General features: G+C 42.6%; 1 protein-coding gene across 1 annotated transcript; it reads right to left on the bottom strand.

Annotated features, from left to right (window-relative positions):
* Positions 1–2,374: 2,374 nt before the first annotated feature.
* On the bottom strand, positions 2,375–11,853 carry HMGB1 (high mobility group box 1). Its single transcript, XM_066620803.1, has 5 exons — positions 11,681–11,853; positions 6,472–6,635; positions 6,140–6,285; positions 5,757–5,931; positions 2,375–4,287 (listed from the first exon to the last, which is right to left on the bottom strand). The coding sequence occupies exons 2-5, from the start codon at positions 6,619–6,621 to the stop codon at positions 4,114–4,116; spliced, it is 645 nt and encodes a 214-aa protein (XP_066476900.1). The 5' UTR covers positions 6,622–6,635; positions 11,681–11,853; the 3' UTR covers positions 2,375–4,113.
* Positions 11,854–17,116: the final 5,263 nt, after the last annotated feature.

Consider the following 17,116-nt stretch of genomic DNA (forward strand, 5'->3'; position numbering starts at 1 on the left):
CCTTTGGGATCCGGCCATCATCCATTCTCACGACACGACCAAGCCAACGCAGGCATCTCTGTTTCAGCAGTGCATACATGCTAGGGATTCCAGCACGTTCCAGGACTGTGTTGTTTGGAACTTTGTCCTGCCAGGTGATGCCGAGAATGCGTCGGAGGCAGCGCATGTGGAAAGCGTTCAGTTTCCTCTCCTGTTGTGAGTGAAGAGTCCATGACTCGCTGCAGTACAGAAGTGTACTCAGGACGCAAGCTCTGTAGACCTGGATCTTGGTATGTTCCGTCAGCTTCTTGTTGGACCAGACTCTCTGTGCTCAGCAAATTAGTGCTTCTATCTGGTTATATCCTCCAATGTGTGAGGTAGGTTGTTTTTCCCACTATAGCACTCAAGAATTCAGAACAATTGTGCTTTGCACACAAGTTATCTCAAGACATTCAGAGCAGGCAATACAATGCCTTGCCCTTCACATTCTCTATCTACCCAACATCTCCAGTGGAGCTTTCTCTGTCCTCCCTTCTGGTACCCATTCATGTATAGGTCCCCACATAGGCAAAAGTTCTATTTTGGCCATTCAAGAGTTTGGGGTGAGAGGAGAAACAATATACTTGGATATCTCAGCTCCACATATCTGCAACCACACAATTCACAAATGAACTTTCATTTGCAGTCTTCACATCAGATCTGTAGTTGGATCATTTGTTACTGTGAGTATGCATGGCCCGTCCATGGATTCCTTCACCAGGTTATCAGCTTTTATCCTGAAAATCTTTCAAGTTTGCAAGACAGACATGAACATGCAAACAGCCCTTTCATATGATTTTATTTCCTCTTGTTTTGCCTACAAACTTTAAAATCTATTTCACAAAAAATCATGTATCTGTTGAAAATGCCAAAAGCAAATAAAAATTAAAGTTTAGGAAATACCTCTGATCAGCACATGTATCTTAAATCAATTTCTTGAGTACTTTTTGGGGGTTTTAGTAATTGTGAAACATGGCTAAGCACAGAGGAAAGTGCTTATTTCTGGTCATCACTTGCTTAATGACATCACCTCCAGCCCTCTGCAGGCTCCATCAATGCTATTCAGCCCACGGCATGAAACAGTTGTGATGAATCAGTACATGTTTTACACTTTTAAAGCTGATCTCTCAAAGAATGAATTTCACATGAAGAACTTTGAATATCTCAAATTAATCTTCACATCCAGATCTGAAAGGTGCAAATCCATCTTTCCCAATATACTTCCTACTGGTCTCCCAATGGTTGCATCAGCAATAATGAAAGTGAGCAAGCACCATACATTAACCAGAAAAGTGGCAAATCCCTTAGCAAGATTACAACTGTGTCCTAGTGAATGTCACCAATACTAAGATCCAGTGAGCAAATGGTAATAGATAATACACAAAGGAAGTTATAGGCCACCAAGACTGACAATTTCAATAGGCACCCATTTTTAAGTACCCACGTTTCACACATTTGGTTTTCTATTCTTGCTTTTCAAAAGTTTAGAATATGGTTTTTAAAAAATGCAGGGGGTTACTTAAAGATTTCTGATTAAACCTTTATCAAATAAATGGACACTAACTGCATTGCCCTGTGAAGAGGTTAGCTATTCAATGGTGAATTGTTGAAATTCATCAAATACCTCATAGGAAACAAACTTTCAGTTAAGGTGATCTACAGGCCCTTTATGCACCTTTGCATGGCAATTTATACTTGGTCAATAAAACATATGGTACAATTCTGAGTCAGGCTTCAGTCAGAGCAGCTATCCCTGTGCAAGCTCAGATTGTAGCAAGTGTGCCATAAGGCACATCTGTGATGACCTGTGAGTGGGCTGGGCCAGCACTAAGGCCTGCACCAGCACAGCAGCACTGCATCCCATCTCAGTGCTGGTTGGTACAGTAAGGTTGCACCAAGCAGTTCAGGGGGTAGGAGAGGGTTACTGGAGAGCATGTTGGAGGTGTTTGTGGGTAGGGGGAAGGGTGGATCTGGTGGGATCGGAGGAGCAGATATCTGCTGTATCCGAACCCTCCTCCCAGTTAGCCCGACATTACACCAGGCTTCCTGGATTTGCGCCAGCATTATAGCTAGTGCAGATCTGAAAAGTCCCATAGGGCTTACCCCAAGGAGATCTCCAGTCACCTACTGAGCTGCACTAGATGCCATTGTGGGCCATGTAGTCCCGTTATGCCACTGCAGTTTAAAAAAGGGCTGCACATCTTTACTGTTAAAGGCTAATATTGCAACATGTTCACATGAAGTATTTTCACATATAAAATTACTCCAATGTGTTTTGGCTCTTCTCCAGATTTCTTAAAAATACAAAAATTTTTGGGCTTCAAACATGCAGAGAAAGAACAGTTAAGTAAACTCATTTAACGAAATATATAAAACCTCTGTAATTATTATTTTATTAGTATCAACCAGGAAATCAGATGTTCAGTATTCGCCTGAGGTTATACATAAACAAATGCAAATTGAAGTAAGAATCTTAAAAGTCAAAATTGTATAACAAAACAATACTCCATCAAAAAAGTGTGTAAAATTACAAGAATGCTATCTTTAAACACTGGCACTTAAGAACCATCATTTTATAGCTAAAGAATTGCCAATCAATTCCCAAATTGGTCTGCAGGTAAATGTGAAGTTAGAATTGCCAGCACTTTTACTGAAAATGAAAAAGCTTTAACTTTGGTTTTCAAAGCAACCTATATCTTATCAAATCAGAAGTCACTGGAATACCATGTTACACCTCACACCTCAATGAAAAAGGTATTTTTCCATACAGCTAGTAACTTACAAAATGAGCAAATATCAAGAGTGTGTTATAAAAGACTAACAGAAAAAAAAATACATCTCATCTCATTTTTAGTTTGAGACAATATAAAATTTTGAAAATGGGCTAAACCTAATATGGTTAGGAAAGCATGAATTTATACAGATCAAACAATGGTACCACTTATAGAAAACATTAGCAAAGTAAAATATTTTCCTGTGGGACATTGACTACCAGAAAAGTTCATGGCATAAAGCCCACAATCATCACTTGACATGGTATCCTAAAAGGATTACAGTAATTGAACATTTAATATTACCTGCTTAGGGTACACTCACCTCTGTGTTCAGGTATTTGCAAATACAACTCTCATTACCAGCCAATGGAGTCATAAATGTAAATTCCTCACAGATCAAAATGAGAATATATTCTCTCATTGGTCCTCCAAGGACACTAATTTGAAATTTTATTACCTGGAAGTATTCCATGCCACAGAACTGAATTCTCTACTTCACAACTCTCCAAAACTGGTAAATTTACACAACTCAGTAGAATCTTGTATGTAGCAAAAGCTGAGCAAACAGACTGTCTAAAAACAGGTTTTAAAAAAAACAAACACAAATGAAAACACGTGGCTTTACATGAAGAAAAAAATGCTTTGCATATGCCTGTAAATCTTTATTTACGTTTACCCTATCATGATTATGTAGGGCACGTAGATCAAAACTCTTAAATGAAAAGACAAAAATTGCAGTTTTGACATGATCCTAAAAGGACATAACATAAAGCAATCATGAGCAATCTGGGGAAGGAGAGGGAGGACAAAATATTGACTTTACAAGGGCACCTATTAAAAGGACAACAATACTATTTTAAAAAAAATTGCATTTACTTAGAAGCAATCAGAATGTCAACAGCTACAATTTTTTTTTTGTAATTACAGAGTGGTATTTAGTTAACAGAACTATTATTTTTTATGATGGAGAGACAACTGAAGATGAACAACATACTACATCCCCATGTTTAACTAATTTGTGCTGTGCACCAACAAGAAACCTGCTTTCAACTTTCATGCCAATTTACAACCCCCATACTGTACTAGGCAAGGTTAGTGGCCACTGAGGTACCACTAAAGGACAGGGCTACCTAAAGACACATTCGGTAGTGTGTTAACTATACAAAAAGAAAAAAGAAAAAGAAAGAAAAAGACACTGTACAGTTTTAAAAACAAATCTTACACAGCCTTATGTTTCAATTTTTTTCTCTTTAAAAGGAGTGGGTTGTGTACAGGGGGGTTAAATGCTTTTATAGATAAGAAAAACTGATCTATAAGAGGCTTATTCATCATCATCTTCCTCCTCCTCCTCCTCCTCTTCCTCATCTTCTTCCTCCTCATCATCTTCATCCTCATCGTCTTCATCCTCCTCCTCCTTTTTCTTGCTTTTCTCAGGTTTAGGTGCTAATTTTTTGGATGCATCAGGCTTTCCCTTAGCTCGATATGCAGTCATATCCTTGGAAAGGGAAGACATGAACAGAATGATTTTAGTTAGATGTCTCATGAATGTACAGATGTGCTGTAACAGTGTAGGGATTAGTGTTTAAATCATTCAGCAAAATGTATACAAGCCATTTTTGACAAATAATAATTCAGAAATTACTGGATGATTGTTTAATACTTGTGTTTTACTGAGACACAGTAGTATAAATTATAAAGAATTCCACCTAATAGTTATGAAGATTTCAGACTTCAATTAAAGAGTAGACAGTGCCACCTTCAGCATGCAGTAAGTTGCCTTTTTTTTTTACTTGCATGCAAAACTCAATACACCAAACATCAAAATGTAAGGAATCTATTAGTTTACAGGTTAATTTAGCTCTGAGACCATCTTCTTGAAAAAATAGAATGGCTGTGAATTTTTAGTTGTTTCTATTTTCCTAAGCATCCAAACAGTAAGTGCCTGACATGACAAATAAGATCAAGTGATCCATCCATCTTGTTAATGCAAAGTCACAGTGTCATCAGACAGAGCAGCTCCAGCATTGGAATATGGGATCAGGCCATTAATTTATATATTTAAATAGTTTCAATATAATCTATCAATTAAAAGTTGCTTCATATGCTGCATTTTGTATCTCTGTGAAGTGTAAAGGATGTGCAAATTAAGCAGATGCCTTTTCAAATACTCAAAAATAGCAGCCCAACTCTTTCCTGGTCACTGTTTACAAGTATTTTAATAGGAAAACACCTACTGAACTTTACATGAGTGTGCCCTTCACACCTGATGGAATATATGTGTATTCTGCGACAAAATAAATATATGAAACTGGCCTGAAATTTTGACAATTTTCAACATACTGATTCTTTTCTATCACGCACTACATTGTTTCTTCTGAAATCACTTAGAGCCAAATCCTATTCAACTTTCCAGCGCTGATGTGGCCATGCAAATGGGGTATACACTGCATTGTGCAGTGGGGAACATGTCAGGGAGGCCTTCTCAAAGTAAGAGAACATTTGTTCGCTTGCCTCAGGGCTACATCAGCACTGGAAAGTTGGAGAGGATTTGGTCCTTAATCCAGTAACATTTTGCAACCCCCTTTTTAAAGGTCACTCAATGGCTGCAGGACATGAATAACAATTCAAATTATTTCAAAAATATAGACAACTGTAGGTATAATATTAATACTGTATTAGTGCTTAAATACAGTTCACCCAGAGAACAAGGGTGATATTTTTATTAAATGATTACTAGATCACTTCAATACTGTGGCTTTCTTACACATTTACTAGGAACTAGTCAACTGACAGGTTTTTAATTTTTTAAATGTGAAACTACTAGAAGATATAGAAGAAAAGGCCCTGTCAGTACTTTGGGAATGCAAATATATATATAGCAACATTCCATTTAACCTTAATTACAGTTATTGATTTTGATGACATCACAAACACTGGAACGTCTTAAAATTATACTTGGTTTACCTTTTCATACTTCTCTTTCAGCTTAGCAGCCTTCTTTTCATATGGTTGCTTATCATCTGCAGAAGTATTATTCCACATCTCTCCAAGTTTTTTTGCAACATCCCCAATAGAAAGACCAGGATGTTCTCCCTTGATCTTTGGACGGAAATCAGAGCAGAACAAGAAAAATGCTGAACTGAAAAGAAAAATTATAGTCATTTAGAATCTAAAGACTATCCAACTGTACAAGGCATAGCAAGTTTGGGAACTACTAAAAACACTTTATAACAAAAAACACACCAATGCAAATGAAATACAGTGAAATGTAAACTTTGCTGGTTATTCTTTTGGATGAATATCAGTGTAATACTACAACTCAACACAAGCTTACAAGAAATACTCACGGAGGCCTCTTTGGTGCATTTGGATCCTTGAACTTCTTTTTTGACTCTCCTTTAGGTGGTATGTAATTTTTCATTTCTTTTTCATAACGAACCTTGTCAGCTCTTGCCATATCTTCAAACTTTCCCTTCTCCTTAGCAGACATAGTCTACAAAATTCAGCATAAATGTTTAATTCAAACTTGTACTCAATTCCCTTCTGGAATTCTATATCCTATCTCCACCACCCCCACCACCACCACCCCGCGCAGTTAACTACTTCAAAGCTGAGAATTGTCTATTGATTTATTGGATCACCATTCATTTAAAGCGCACACACTCAACAAAACTCTTACCTTCCACCTTTCTGAACATTTTTTTGAGAACTCTGAAAAGTTCACAGAAGCATCTGGGTGCTTTTTCTTGTGCTCTTCCCGGCAGGTTTGCACAAAGTAGGCATATGAGGACATTTTACCTCTTGGCTTTTTAGGATCACCTTTGCCCATTTTTTATTTTTTTTCTGAAAAACAAAGTAGAGAACTTGGCTCAGAGATGGTTTTGGTTTCCATATAACATGGTAGCATACCCAAAAAAAAATTAAAAGGGAGTCATGCTAACACTCTTGGCCAGTGGTTCCCAACATTTACCCAAAGCTAAGGGAACCATTGAGTTGTTATGTGGCTTTTTCGGGAGGACTCGGCAGTGATGGCACCTCCAGGTTCATGCTGCCACTGACTAAATAATACAAGGGGTTTCAGCACTTACCCGTCTGCAGCTATGGCAAGAACTCAGGTTTTTGCGGTGTTTCCAGCAGCCACTGCACACGGCTAAGTTCCAAACCCCTTTTTTTATTTAGTCTGCAGCAGCGTGAACCTGGAAGCGCCGTCACCACTCCCCTTAAGGGTGAAAACATTTCCTGCTGCCCTGGGGAGTTGTGACCCCCAGGTTGAGAAACACTGCTCTAGCCTAGACTATGTTTCTCAATACTTTAAAATGACATTCTTACATGCCTTCTTGGACAAGTATCTGGCAATGGATAAGCACAACACTGATTGTAACTTTATAAACTTACTGCCCAATCCTATGTCTGCTAGCACTAGCAGAATAAGCATATGCACTGTTGCAAACGTGCCATAAGGCACACTGTGGAAGCAGAGGCCTGCACCAGTCTACCATCATCACTTGGAGGCCTGCAACCACTGGAGCAAGTAGGTTCTCCACTGGGCAGCAGGGGGAGGATGAAATGGGGATGGGGGAGTCATTACAAGGTGGGGGAGGTTCAGGCCCGGGAGGGGCGGAGACAGCAGCCATGGCTACCCTTGGATCCTATCCACCCTCCTAGGCCTGAAAACCCAACACAGAGCAGCCAAATTTGTGCCAGTGATATAGCTGGCGTGAATCTGAATAACCCCATAGAGACTTCTGAAGAATCCCATAGAGGCCCCCTTACCTGAGGTAAGGGGGTGAATGTCCCCCTATCCTGAGGAGACCTCCAACAGCCTCTATTACCTTGCTGGATGTAGCAGAGGCTGCACTGGCCCCACTGTATTGCAAACAATAGGTTTGGGCCGTTGAAATAATTTAATGATTTTAAATAATTACACAGGACTTACAACACAAAGCAAAACTCTGCAAGGAAGTTAGTTTCTGATAATTGGCCACCACAGTTATTAATATTGCAAGGTAATTTGTTGGTTAAGTAGATATACTTCTGAAGATGCTACCACCCTCAATAGTTTTCACCATCAGAGATTTGACTGTTACATGCTTGTCCACTTTTACCAAAGTCAGGACAGCCTTGACTAAGAAGTCAATGGACGGAATGTCATACCAATACTATCTATTAAACTGCTAATTCACGTTGCCCTAACTGCAAATCTGGCAAATTTACATACATCGAGTGAACACTCAATTTAACAGACTAACAGGGGGTGGGGTGTCCATTAATGCCAAAAGCCTGTTAATCCAAATACAATGAAGTCAATTGAGATGTGCATGTGCAAAAAGTATATGATCAGTTTTTAATTGAGCAGTTGTTTCTGAAGCCTGCTAAATCAAGGTTCATTAAATGGAGCATTCACTGTAAATACTATGAAGTTCAGTGATGTTTGAGCAAAACAAAACTGACAGAGGACTGGTCTGGCAATCAAAGTATTTTAAAATTCTTTTAGTGGCAAGAAAAAAGGAGAAATGAAAAGAACTCACAACAAGATCTGCTTAGCTTATAACTTTAATACAAAAATTTTGGACATAGCAGTATCTTACGCATAGAGATCTATGCACATATACCTGAATAGAAGGTAAGCAGTCAGAACTGACAGCACCAATCACCTGGTTATTGATGAGAGGGAAACAGTTCCTGGCCTTCTCCAGTGATTGGTGCCATCACCACTGACGCACCATCCATCTGATGGGGGAAGGTACACACCTCTCAACAGGGCAGGGATTACTGTACATGAACCCCAGATACCAGATTTCACGTTCTAAAGCTCTGCAATGTTGTTTCAAGCAAGCTTCTGCATATAGGTCACCCTGGCTACCTTGAGGCATAAAACTACAACTATAAGTACAGTACTAACCCAGAGATGTAGTACCTGTCTAACAATTTATTATTGCATGAACTTCAGGAGCAATAGCCTTCTTCATTTGCCTTAGAATGTCATGAAATAGGCTACTGTCTACAAACGCTCATGACATAACAGTTAGCTTCTAAAGTGTCACTGTACTTTTTGCTGTTTTTTAGCAGTTTGGAAAACAAACTGACATTCTTTTTGCCTCATCAACACTCTGGCAATCAGTTGAACGAGTGTCCACTGTAATCTGAGTTTCAAAACATTCACTGGGTGGGCAATGGGTAGACAGAACAAACAACCATGGGCTTTCAATACTGTGAAAAAGCACAACAAATTGTCATATGCCTATTTGATCTAAAATGATGAGGGCAGAGAGCAAGCTTTACAGAAAAGGCCATATGACTCAACCTTAACCAGCTAACCTTCTCAAGTGTATTAAATACTGTACTCAGCAGTACCATACTTTGAGAGCCTCACCCATGTTTCATATTTTGCATGGAGATCTCTCTTCTAATGAGCAAAACTGCTAAGATAGGCTAGGCTTTTATTGTACTTCACAACAATTAAGAAAGTGTTTCTCTACTCTGGTTTGCACAAGCTGATTAAGGAAATGTGCACAGTTCTAGCTGGTATTGCCACAGAAAGGAGAATTTCCTATCAGTTTGGCAGGCAGACAGAAAAAGATTTGTGTTCTCTGACTAAACATGTCCGGTCTAAAGTTTCTGTCAAGTAAACAAGACTCAAAAGCCAAGAGCTGCTCATGCCTGCAGTGGAAAGAGAGGTCAGAAAGGGGCTCCTGCCTAGAATTATGCAAGGATGCTCAATCAATGGGGCTAATTTGATAATGGGAATAGAAATCACAAGGCTTATAGATTTTAACACAGGCTTTAAAGTTATGCAAGTTTACCTTAAAACACTCTAATTTGCAAATACATTTAATTTTTTTAAAATACTCCTAATACTACAGGTATTTAAAAATTTGTTTTCTACATAAATTTATATCCCACTTTTTATAGCCCAAGATGGCTTTCCCTCCTGCATTACAAAAAATAAGATAAAGAAATAAAAATGCTTTAATTTTTAAAGCTCTCTGTTCCCCCTAAGTAACGTAGCTATGCTTTAATGAATTTTACCTGCATTACATATGGATGTACATTACCCTTTTTTCTGTATGTGTGGTACCCAAAAAATAAATTTGCCAGCATTTTTCTTTCTTTTATCACCTTAGGAGGTACACACGACTGACTGATATAAATCAAATGCTATGGGTTGCTTTTGTAGCTCGTTGAGAAAAATTTAGGGATACATGGTGGGTGCAGGGTGACCAATGTCACAACTGCAAAAGAGGATGAGGCACCCCAAAATGTAGGACATTCAAGAAAAATGTAGGACAGGACTGAATAACAGCTAAAAACGCTCGTGTATTGATTTCATGTGGTTACTTTAAACACTATGTTACTTAAAAGAGGATATTTGGTCACCCTGGGCGGGCGGGGTGGCAGGTGAGGCAGAGCCTCCCCACCTGTGTCCTTCGAAATGCACCGCCGCCACGTGGGGTGCCCAAGCACTCATAACCCACGCATTCCACTGCAGCCAACAGTGGTGCTTTTCAAAGGACACTGGTGGGGAGGCTCTGCCTCACCTGCCTCCCTACCCACTGGAAAAATTAAACCCTGAATGTGATTGTGTCACTTGTGCAATGTGTGAGAGCGCCCAAGGCTGTTCTGCTGTGCCCACACGGCCGAAAGCCCTTGACAATAAACCTAAGTATAGCCCAAGTGGGCTGTGCAGTTGGCTGTCTCTATGTGCTTTCTACAGACTCCAAGGGGTTCTTGCAATGGCGCGGGCTCCTGCCTGAAGGAGGCCAGCAGCGGCACTGCGGCCGCCAACAGCGGTTCTCCTTCCATTTTGTGCAAAGTGCTTGCTGATGAGAGAAAGTCCCCTTGAAATGCGTGCGGGGGACGCCCCGTTGTGAAGGGGACGCCATGGGGGGTGCCCAGCCCTGCTTGGGCTGCATGAGGGTGGCTGTATGGAGAGAGAGAGCCATAGCAATAGGCTCTGCTGCTGCCACTGTATGGGGAGCGAGGCACTTCTCGGAATGGCCGCTGCTGCTGCTGCTGCTCATAGAGAATATGGCTCCTTCCTTCCTTCCCTTTGTGTGTGTGTGTGTGTGTGTACTCTGGCGCACACACTCAGCCATTACCACCAATGGGAACGGGTGTGTGTGTGTGTATACACTGTGGCGCACACACTCAGCCATTACAGGCAACGGGAATGAAGGCGGTGGGGGAAGCGAGAGAGAGCAAGGAGCGCCTCGGTTCTACTCGCAGCCCCCGGCCCCCTCCCACAGAAAGGGGAGGGGCCGAGCGAGGGCCCCCCCGAAGGGGAGGGGGTCGGACCCCTCAGATTCAAAAAATAACCGTCAAATAACGCCGGGCGCGGAGGCTGGATGCGGCCCGCAGCCCGGTCGGAGAAAGTTCCCTCAACTGCGCCCCCGCCCGACGCCCGCGCGCCTCCCCTTGCCCGCCCCGGCTCAGCCCCGTTTCCCCTCCCGCTCTCCACGCACGGCTCTCGTCAGCCATGTTCCAGCAGGCGCAGCTCCCGAGGTGATTTATCGCCCCGAGGACAACAACGCCCTCAGACTCTCCGGCGGGCGGGGCGGGGGCCTCCCGGCGCCCCCTGCCCCCCGGGGCGCCCCCCACCGTCGCCCCCTCCCTGCCCCGCTCGCGTCGAGCCGCTCTCCCCGCCTGCCTCAGCCGCAGCCATGGCTCTGCCGTGCTCCGTAAGCGGCTTACGAGCACGCTCAGCCCGCTTCCCCCCGGACGAAAGCGGGGCTTCCGCGCAAACGCTGCGAGGGGGCTCCCCGGACGCGCCAGTGCGGGGGCTCCCGCCGCCCCCTGGGAGCGAGCAATCAGCCCCAGCCCGCTCCCCCTTTGTGTCTCGCCCCTCGCGCCCCGGCCTGGCGGGCCGCGCCGCCCTCACACCCACTCACCCCGTGGTCCGCTCGGAACCGCGATCCCAGACCTCAGAGACACGGAGGCGCGCGCGGGGCCCCCCAAGGCTGCCTGGCGCTCGTAGCCAGCCCGATGCGGTGCGATGGCTGGAGCGGGATCGATACGCAGCCTCCTCACTCTCTCGGCTCTGGTAACATTACTCTCAGCACAGCCCGCTCCCCATTGGCCGCCGCCGTGCCAGGCGACGCGCCCATTGGTCGAGCGCCTCCCATTGTCCTGACCAGAGGCGCGCGCCCATTGGGCGAGGCGGCAGGCGCGTCACCGGGCGCCGAAAGGGCGCGCAAATATAAAAGTGAGCGGAGAGACAGCGAAGCGGCCGTGCGGCTCTGAGGCTGGGCTGGTGCTCCGCAGCCGTGCAGAAGGCAGGCTGGAACGCTCGGCGCAGGCCAGGGGAAGGCAGCTGCCCCCGCCCGCCCGGTGGGGGGCGCCTCTCCAGCCTGGGCGAGGGCTCCTGAGGCCGCGCGGTGCGCCGCTCTCCCCAAGCAGCTCTTGAGCGCGCCTGGACACTTGGCCCACACCAGCTGCACTCATGGAGCGCAGCAGCCGCGCCTCCGCGAGACCCATTTCCTGGATGAGTACACTGAGGCACAGGCAGCAGGCACTGCTGTGGGAGGCTTCCACACACTCTACACAGGGCTGCCACCAGCCCCTCCAGTCAGCGAATAGCACCTCTTCCCCCTAACACCTCACAATGGAATAAACCATAAGGGAACCTGTGCACTGGAAATCCAGAATGCAGCATGTCAGGACACTCACAGTTCCACAATGGATTTTCTATATATACTTTATTTTTATACACACACACATACTTTAATTTACTTAAGATTTAATTAATCTGCTGCTGTAGCAGTACAGGTGTAGCCACGCACACAGTACAGGCCTGGCCACACACTAGCAGCTCAATCCTATCCACACTTTCCTGGGAGTAAACCCCATTGACTCTAATGGGACTTACTTCTGAGCAGGTATGCATAAGATTGCTATTCCAGATCTTCTCTGAGCTTTTCTCTCCCCACTCCCCCAAAACGCCATGGCTCCAGCCTGGTTCTCCCAGAGATAAAAGAGAAAATAACAAGGGACCAACAGCTCATTGTGTAAACCCGCTCCCATCATCCAGTGCTCCAAAGAACACAGAATTTACTGTATTACTTATTGTAACTTATTTTAAGTTATTAAAATACATTAAGTTATTTCATACACAATATTCATTTTTTTGTATTTCCTGATTTATGATGAACTCCCAGCATATCCTTAAACCCAGCCTACCTCAACATTTCTGGCTATAGGGTTGTACTCAAGATTTTCTGAAGTGCTAAGTATTAGTTAACAGTTTCAATCTGCCTTCACTATTTCAGGCACAGTTTGCCCTCGCTTGTCTGGGCAGAGGCACCTAAAAGTGGTGTCCTCTTACATTTAGAAGGCCAAGAGCAACTGTCCCTCTTCACCCCAGCCTGGCATCTTGTCTAGTAGCTGTTGCTGATCTCTTTTTTGCATTTATTTTTTTTCAGTATTGTGAGCCCTTTGGAGACAAGGAACCAATGCTTGATATATTTTATTATGTAAAGCGCTTTGTGAACTACAAGTAATTTGGTTGAAAAGCAGTATGTATGTATTATAGTTTAAAACAGAAAGCTAGCCACTGTGTGAAGGCGAGGCCTTACACCAGCCCCCTATGTTCCTAGCAGCTAGTAGTGATAGAATGAGTTCTCCCTGCTACTAGGGCAATCCAAACATTACAGTTCCTTTGTGGTACCAAGTCAAACCATTTCTAGCTATATTTTATATACAGTAGCTATCACTGAGAATTGGCCCTTCAAACTGAAACTGTAGAAAGCTGCCAATCCCCCCTCCTGCATGCACTGTACAAAATAAATGAAGCAAAAAAAAGGGATTAATGTACAATTAATGTAGATATGGGACTTTATTATGACATTAGAGGCATCTCAAATATTCACATGATATTTTGTACCTTAACACCTTACAATCATGTTGTCTCAGCTGATTTAAAGAATCAACATCTTCCTGGTTGCATTTCCTCAAGCAACTAGCCTCCTCCTGCATATAGACAACCCTCTACTTATGTACAGGTTAGAGGTACTTAAGAACATCAGAGGTCTGTACTTAAGTTGAAACATTATTTATGCAATGTAAACAGAATTATGAACAACTTTCTATAGTGGTTGAAAAACAGTACAGAAATATTTATTTCTATAATTCCCTGGTGAAGGTACACTCTGTAGTAACCCCATCTTTTTGTTGTGTAATGTACAAAGTGGACTTAAGAGCAGAAGATGGGAGGACTGCATTTGTCCTTAAATTGGAACATCTATAAATTGGATGTCCTTAATTTGGGGGATTAAGAAAACATTAGGAAACATATAACTCTAATATTGAATGTAATCTCTAGACTGAAAGCCTGGCCCCCATACTGTCTGCAAATGTATTTCTAAGATCCTACATTGTATATACAGTAATTTCAAGGCATGCCATGGTGACCAGCTGCTGCCCGAGGGTGTATTGGTAAATTCATTCTCATCTTAGACTGCAGTAGGATGCATACATGCTAAAAACTATGTCCCACAGTAGTCAATGTAATACACTGCTGAGTAAGAATACATATTTTGAGAATTGTGCTGTAAAACATCAAAACTATTTTTAAGATTATTTGCATCTGTGATATCATTAGTTTGCTGCAAGCTCAAGATTACTTACTTAAAACTGCTGGGCTTGGAGACCTTTCCAGTCATAACTGGACCTCCCAGAATGGCCTCTCAAACTACTGCAGCAGCCGTTGTCCTTCTGTGGACTGTTGGCATGTAGCAAAATGACAGTCCTTTCCTATGAACAGTTACTCAAAAGCAAGTCTCAGCAAATTCAAAGGTGTGTACCCATAAGGAATGTGTACATAAGACTGCCGCCAAAACCCTTGAACTGGTAGGCTGGTTCAGGTCAGCAAGCATCAGTACTGGATTCAACAGTTCAATACAACCCACAATGGTGGCCTGACCAACATTTCCTCCAGGGCTTCCTAAATGTTCTCAGCAGCCCTGCTCTTCAAACCGAGGCCAGAATAGGCTTTATGATAAGACTGAGTAATGTCTAGACCTCATTTTTAAAGAAATGTCTAAACTTGGCACAGGATTTCCAAATAACGTAGAGGCTGCAAGATAGAATGGAAGCAATTTCTTGTTAAATGGAAATATAGATAAGGGAAGATCTACTATTCGTTTTAGTTTAACAGTCAATAATACGAGACTTTTCACAAAAACAGATTCCATAGAAAGAGCCAGCAGAATAGAATGCAGGTGATTATTTTAATCCAGAAGAAAATAATTTTGTAAACAAAGTCTGGTCATATTCTGTACATCAGCATTTCTCAAACTGTGGATCAGGACCCACTAGGTGGGTCACAAATCAATTTCAGGTGGGCCCCCATTCATTTCAATGTGTATTTTATTTTTAATATATTGGGCTTGATGCTACCATGGTATGTGACTGCATTTGGGTAAATGTTGCAGATCTGTACTTTTAACAGATGCTACTATGTATATGCTTTTAACAATGGTAGTCACTGGGGCTTACTCCTGGGTAAGTATGGATAGAATTACAGCCTCTGAAACATTTGGGGAATTTTTTTTAAAAACAGATCAGCGACTGCTTGGGAGGATTAGGAGGGTTCTTCTTTATTTTAAATAAATTTTTAAACTTATGCTTATTTTAAATATTTTAATTCCCTCAATTAAATTTGATTTTGTCATGTATAGGATGTTAAAAATTTTCCTGCTTGATGATGTCACTTCCCAACACATCTCATCCAGGTTAATGATATCACTTCTGGCAGGACCTAACAGATTTTCACTCTAAAAAGCGGGTCCCAGTGCTAAAACATTTGAGAACTACTGCTGTACATCTTTAAATGAAGATCAGTAAACCAGTTTACCTACAGAGCAAAAACAAGTATGATACAGTGGAATATGGAGAACAGCATTTAGAATTGTACTATTTTATCATTTTTTAAAAAAGTTTTGAACAGTTTTCTAAAAACAAATGTATATTAAAATAGTTCTCAAGGCTGAATGCTGCTCCAGAACACAATATAAAAAACAATAAATGTAACACAGGTGTGCCCTGATATCCTCAGGGGTTCTGTTCCAGAACACCCCCCCCCCCCGGTTAAGCAAAACCGTAGATCAGTGTTTCTCAAACTGGGTCAGAACCCACTAGGTGGGTGGCGAGCCAATTTCAGGTGGGTCCCCATTCATTTCAATATTTTATTTTTAATATATTAGACTTGATACTACCATGGTATGTGACTGCATTTAGGGAAATGTTGCATATCTGTACTTTTAGCAGGCTACTGTGCATATTCTTTTAACAATGATAGTAAATGAGACTCACTCCTAGGCAAGTGTGGGAAGGATTGCAGCCTAGGACTGTTAAATATGTTCCTGCTTGATGATGTCACTTCTGGTCATGACATCACTTCTGGTGGGTCCTGATAGATTCTCATTCTAAAAAGTGGGTCCCAGTGCTAAATGTGTGAGAACTACTGCCATATGTAAACAGGGACACCCCACAAAGCCCTCAAACTCAACTGGAGCAGTGCTCCAATCAGGTTCAGAGGCCTTCCTGAGCCCCGCAGAGGCCATTAGCATCCTCCCATGGCCTCTGTGGGCCTTCAGAATGGCCATTTAGGTCAAAAATATGAAACTTTAGTTTTCCTTGGGAAATCGGAAGTGACATTTTTATTGCCTTATAAGGTATTCCGAGGGCCAGGGAAGCCCTCAAGGGCTTTTCCGGACCTTGTAATGCCTTATAAGGCATTAAAAACATTACTTGCAGTTTTTTACTTCCGAAACAGCAATTTGAAGCTCACAGGTTCGTGAGGCTGTGTGAGGACATGCACAGCCTCTGAAAGGCTCAGAACACCCTCTGGAAGTGAGGGGAGTGGAGCGCCCCATGCCTTTGGAAGGGTCATGTGCAGACCCAATGGGGTCCATGGACCCAATCCATGTAGGGGCCGCAGACCTGTGTTACGTGAAAATCTCCTTTTCCCTTCCAAGTTGTGATTTTATATGTATTATGGACTAAAACTCATGCAGGCCAAACCTCAAAACACAAGACACACTTCCCCCAGCACACTTTTCCAAAAACCCTGGTCAAAACCACAAGCACATGGATTAAACAACCCCCATTTCCCTGCAGGTCAATGTATGCATTGTAAGTGTCTCCTGATTCAATCATTATGTATGCAAAACAGGTCGGCATGTACCTCTGGAGGAAGAAGTCTAGCATCTTAAATCATTGTTTAAGTATTGCCTATTGTTTGTATTGTCTTAACTAATCACACTGCTTAATCACCGTATGCAGATTTGAACAGCCAGCTACCCCCCCCCCCCTGGAAGCTAGCCTTT

This window comes from Tiliqua scincoides, chromosome 3, assembly GCF_035046505.1.
Source record: "Tiliqua scincoides isolate rTilSci1 chromosome 3, rTilSci1.hap2, whole genome shotgun sequence".
NCBI lineage: Eukaryota > Metazoa > Chordata > Lepidosauria > Squamata > Scincidae > Tiliqua > Tiliqua scincoides.

What these genes read in the sequence shown, in the direction of transcription:
- HMGB1 (XM_066620803.1), bottom strand. Translation starts at nt 6,621, where the DNA reads ATGGGCAAAGGTGATCCTAAAAAGCCAAGAGGTAAAATGTCCTCATAT. An exon ending in AATGCACCAAAGAGGCCTCC is followed by an intron (nt 5,932 to 6,139) that starts GTGAGTATTTCT and finishes TTTTCTTTTCAG; the next exon opens with TTCAGCATTTTTCTTGTTCT. An exon ending in TGAAAGAGAAGTATGAAAAG is followed by an intron (nt 4,288 to 5,756) that starts GTAAACCAAGTA and finishes TCCCTTTCCAAG; the next exon opens with GATATGACTGCATATCGAGC.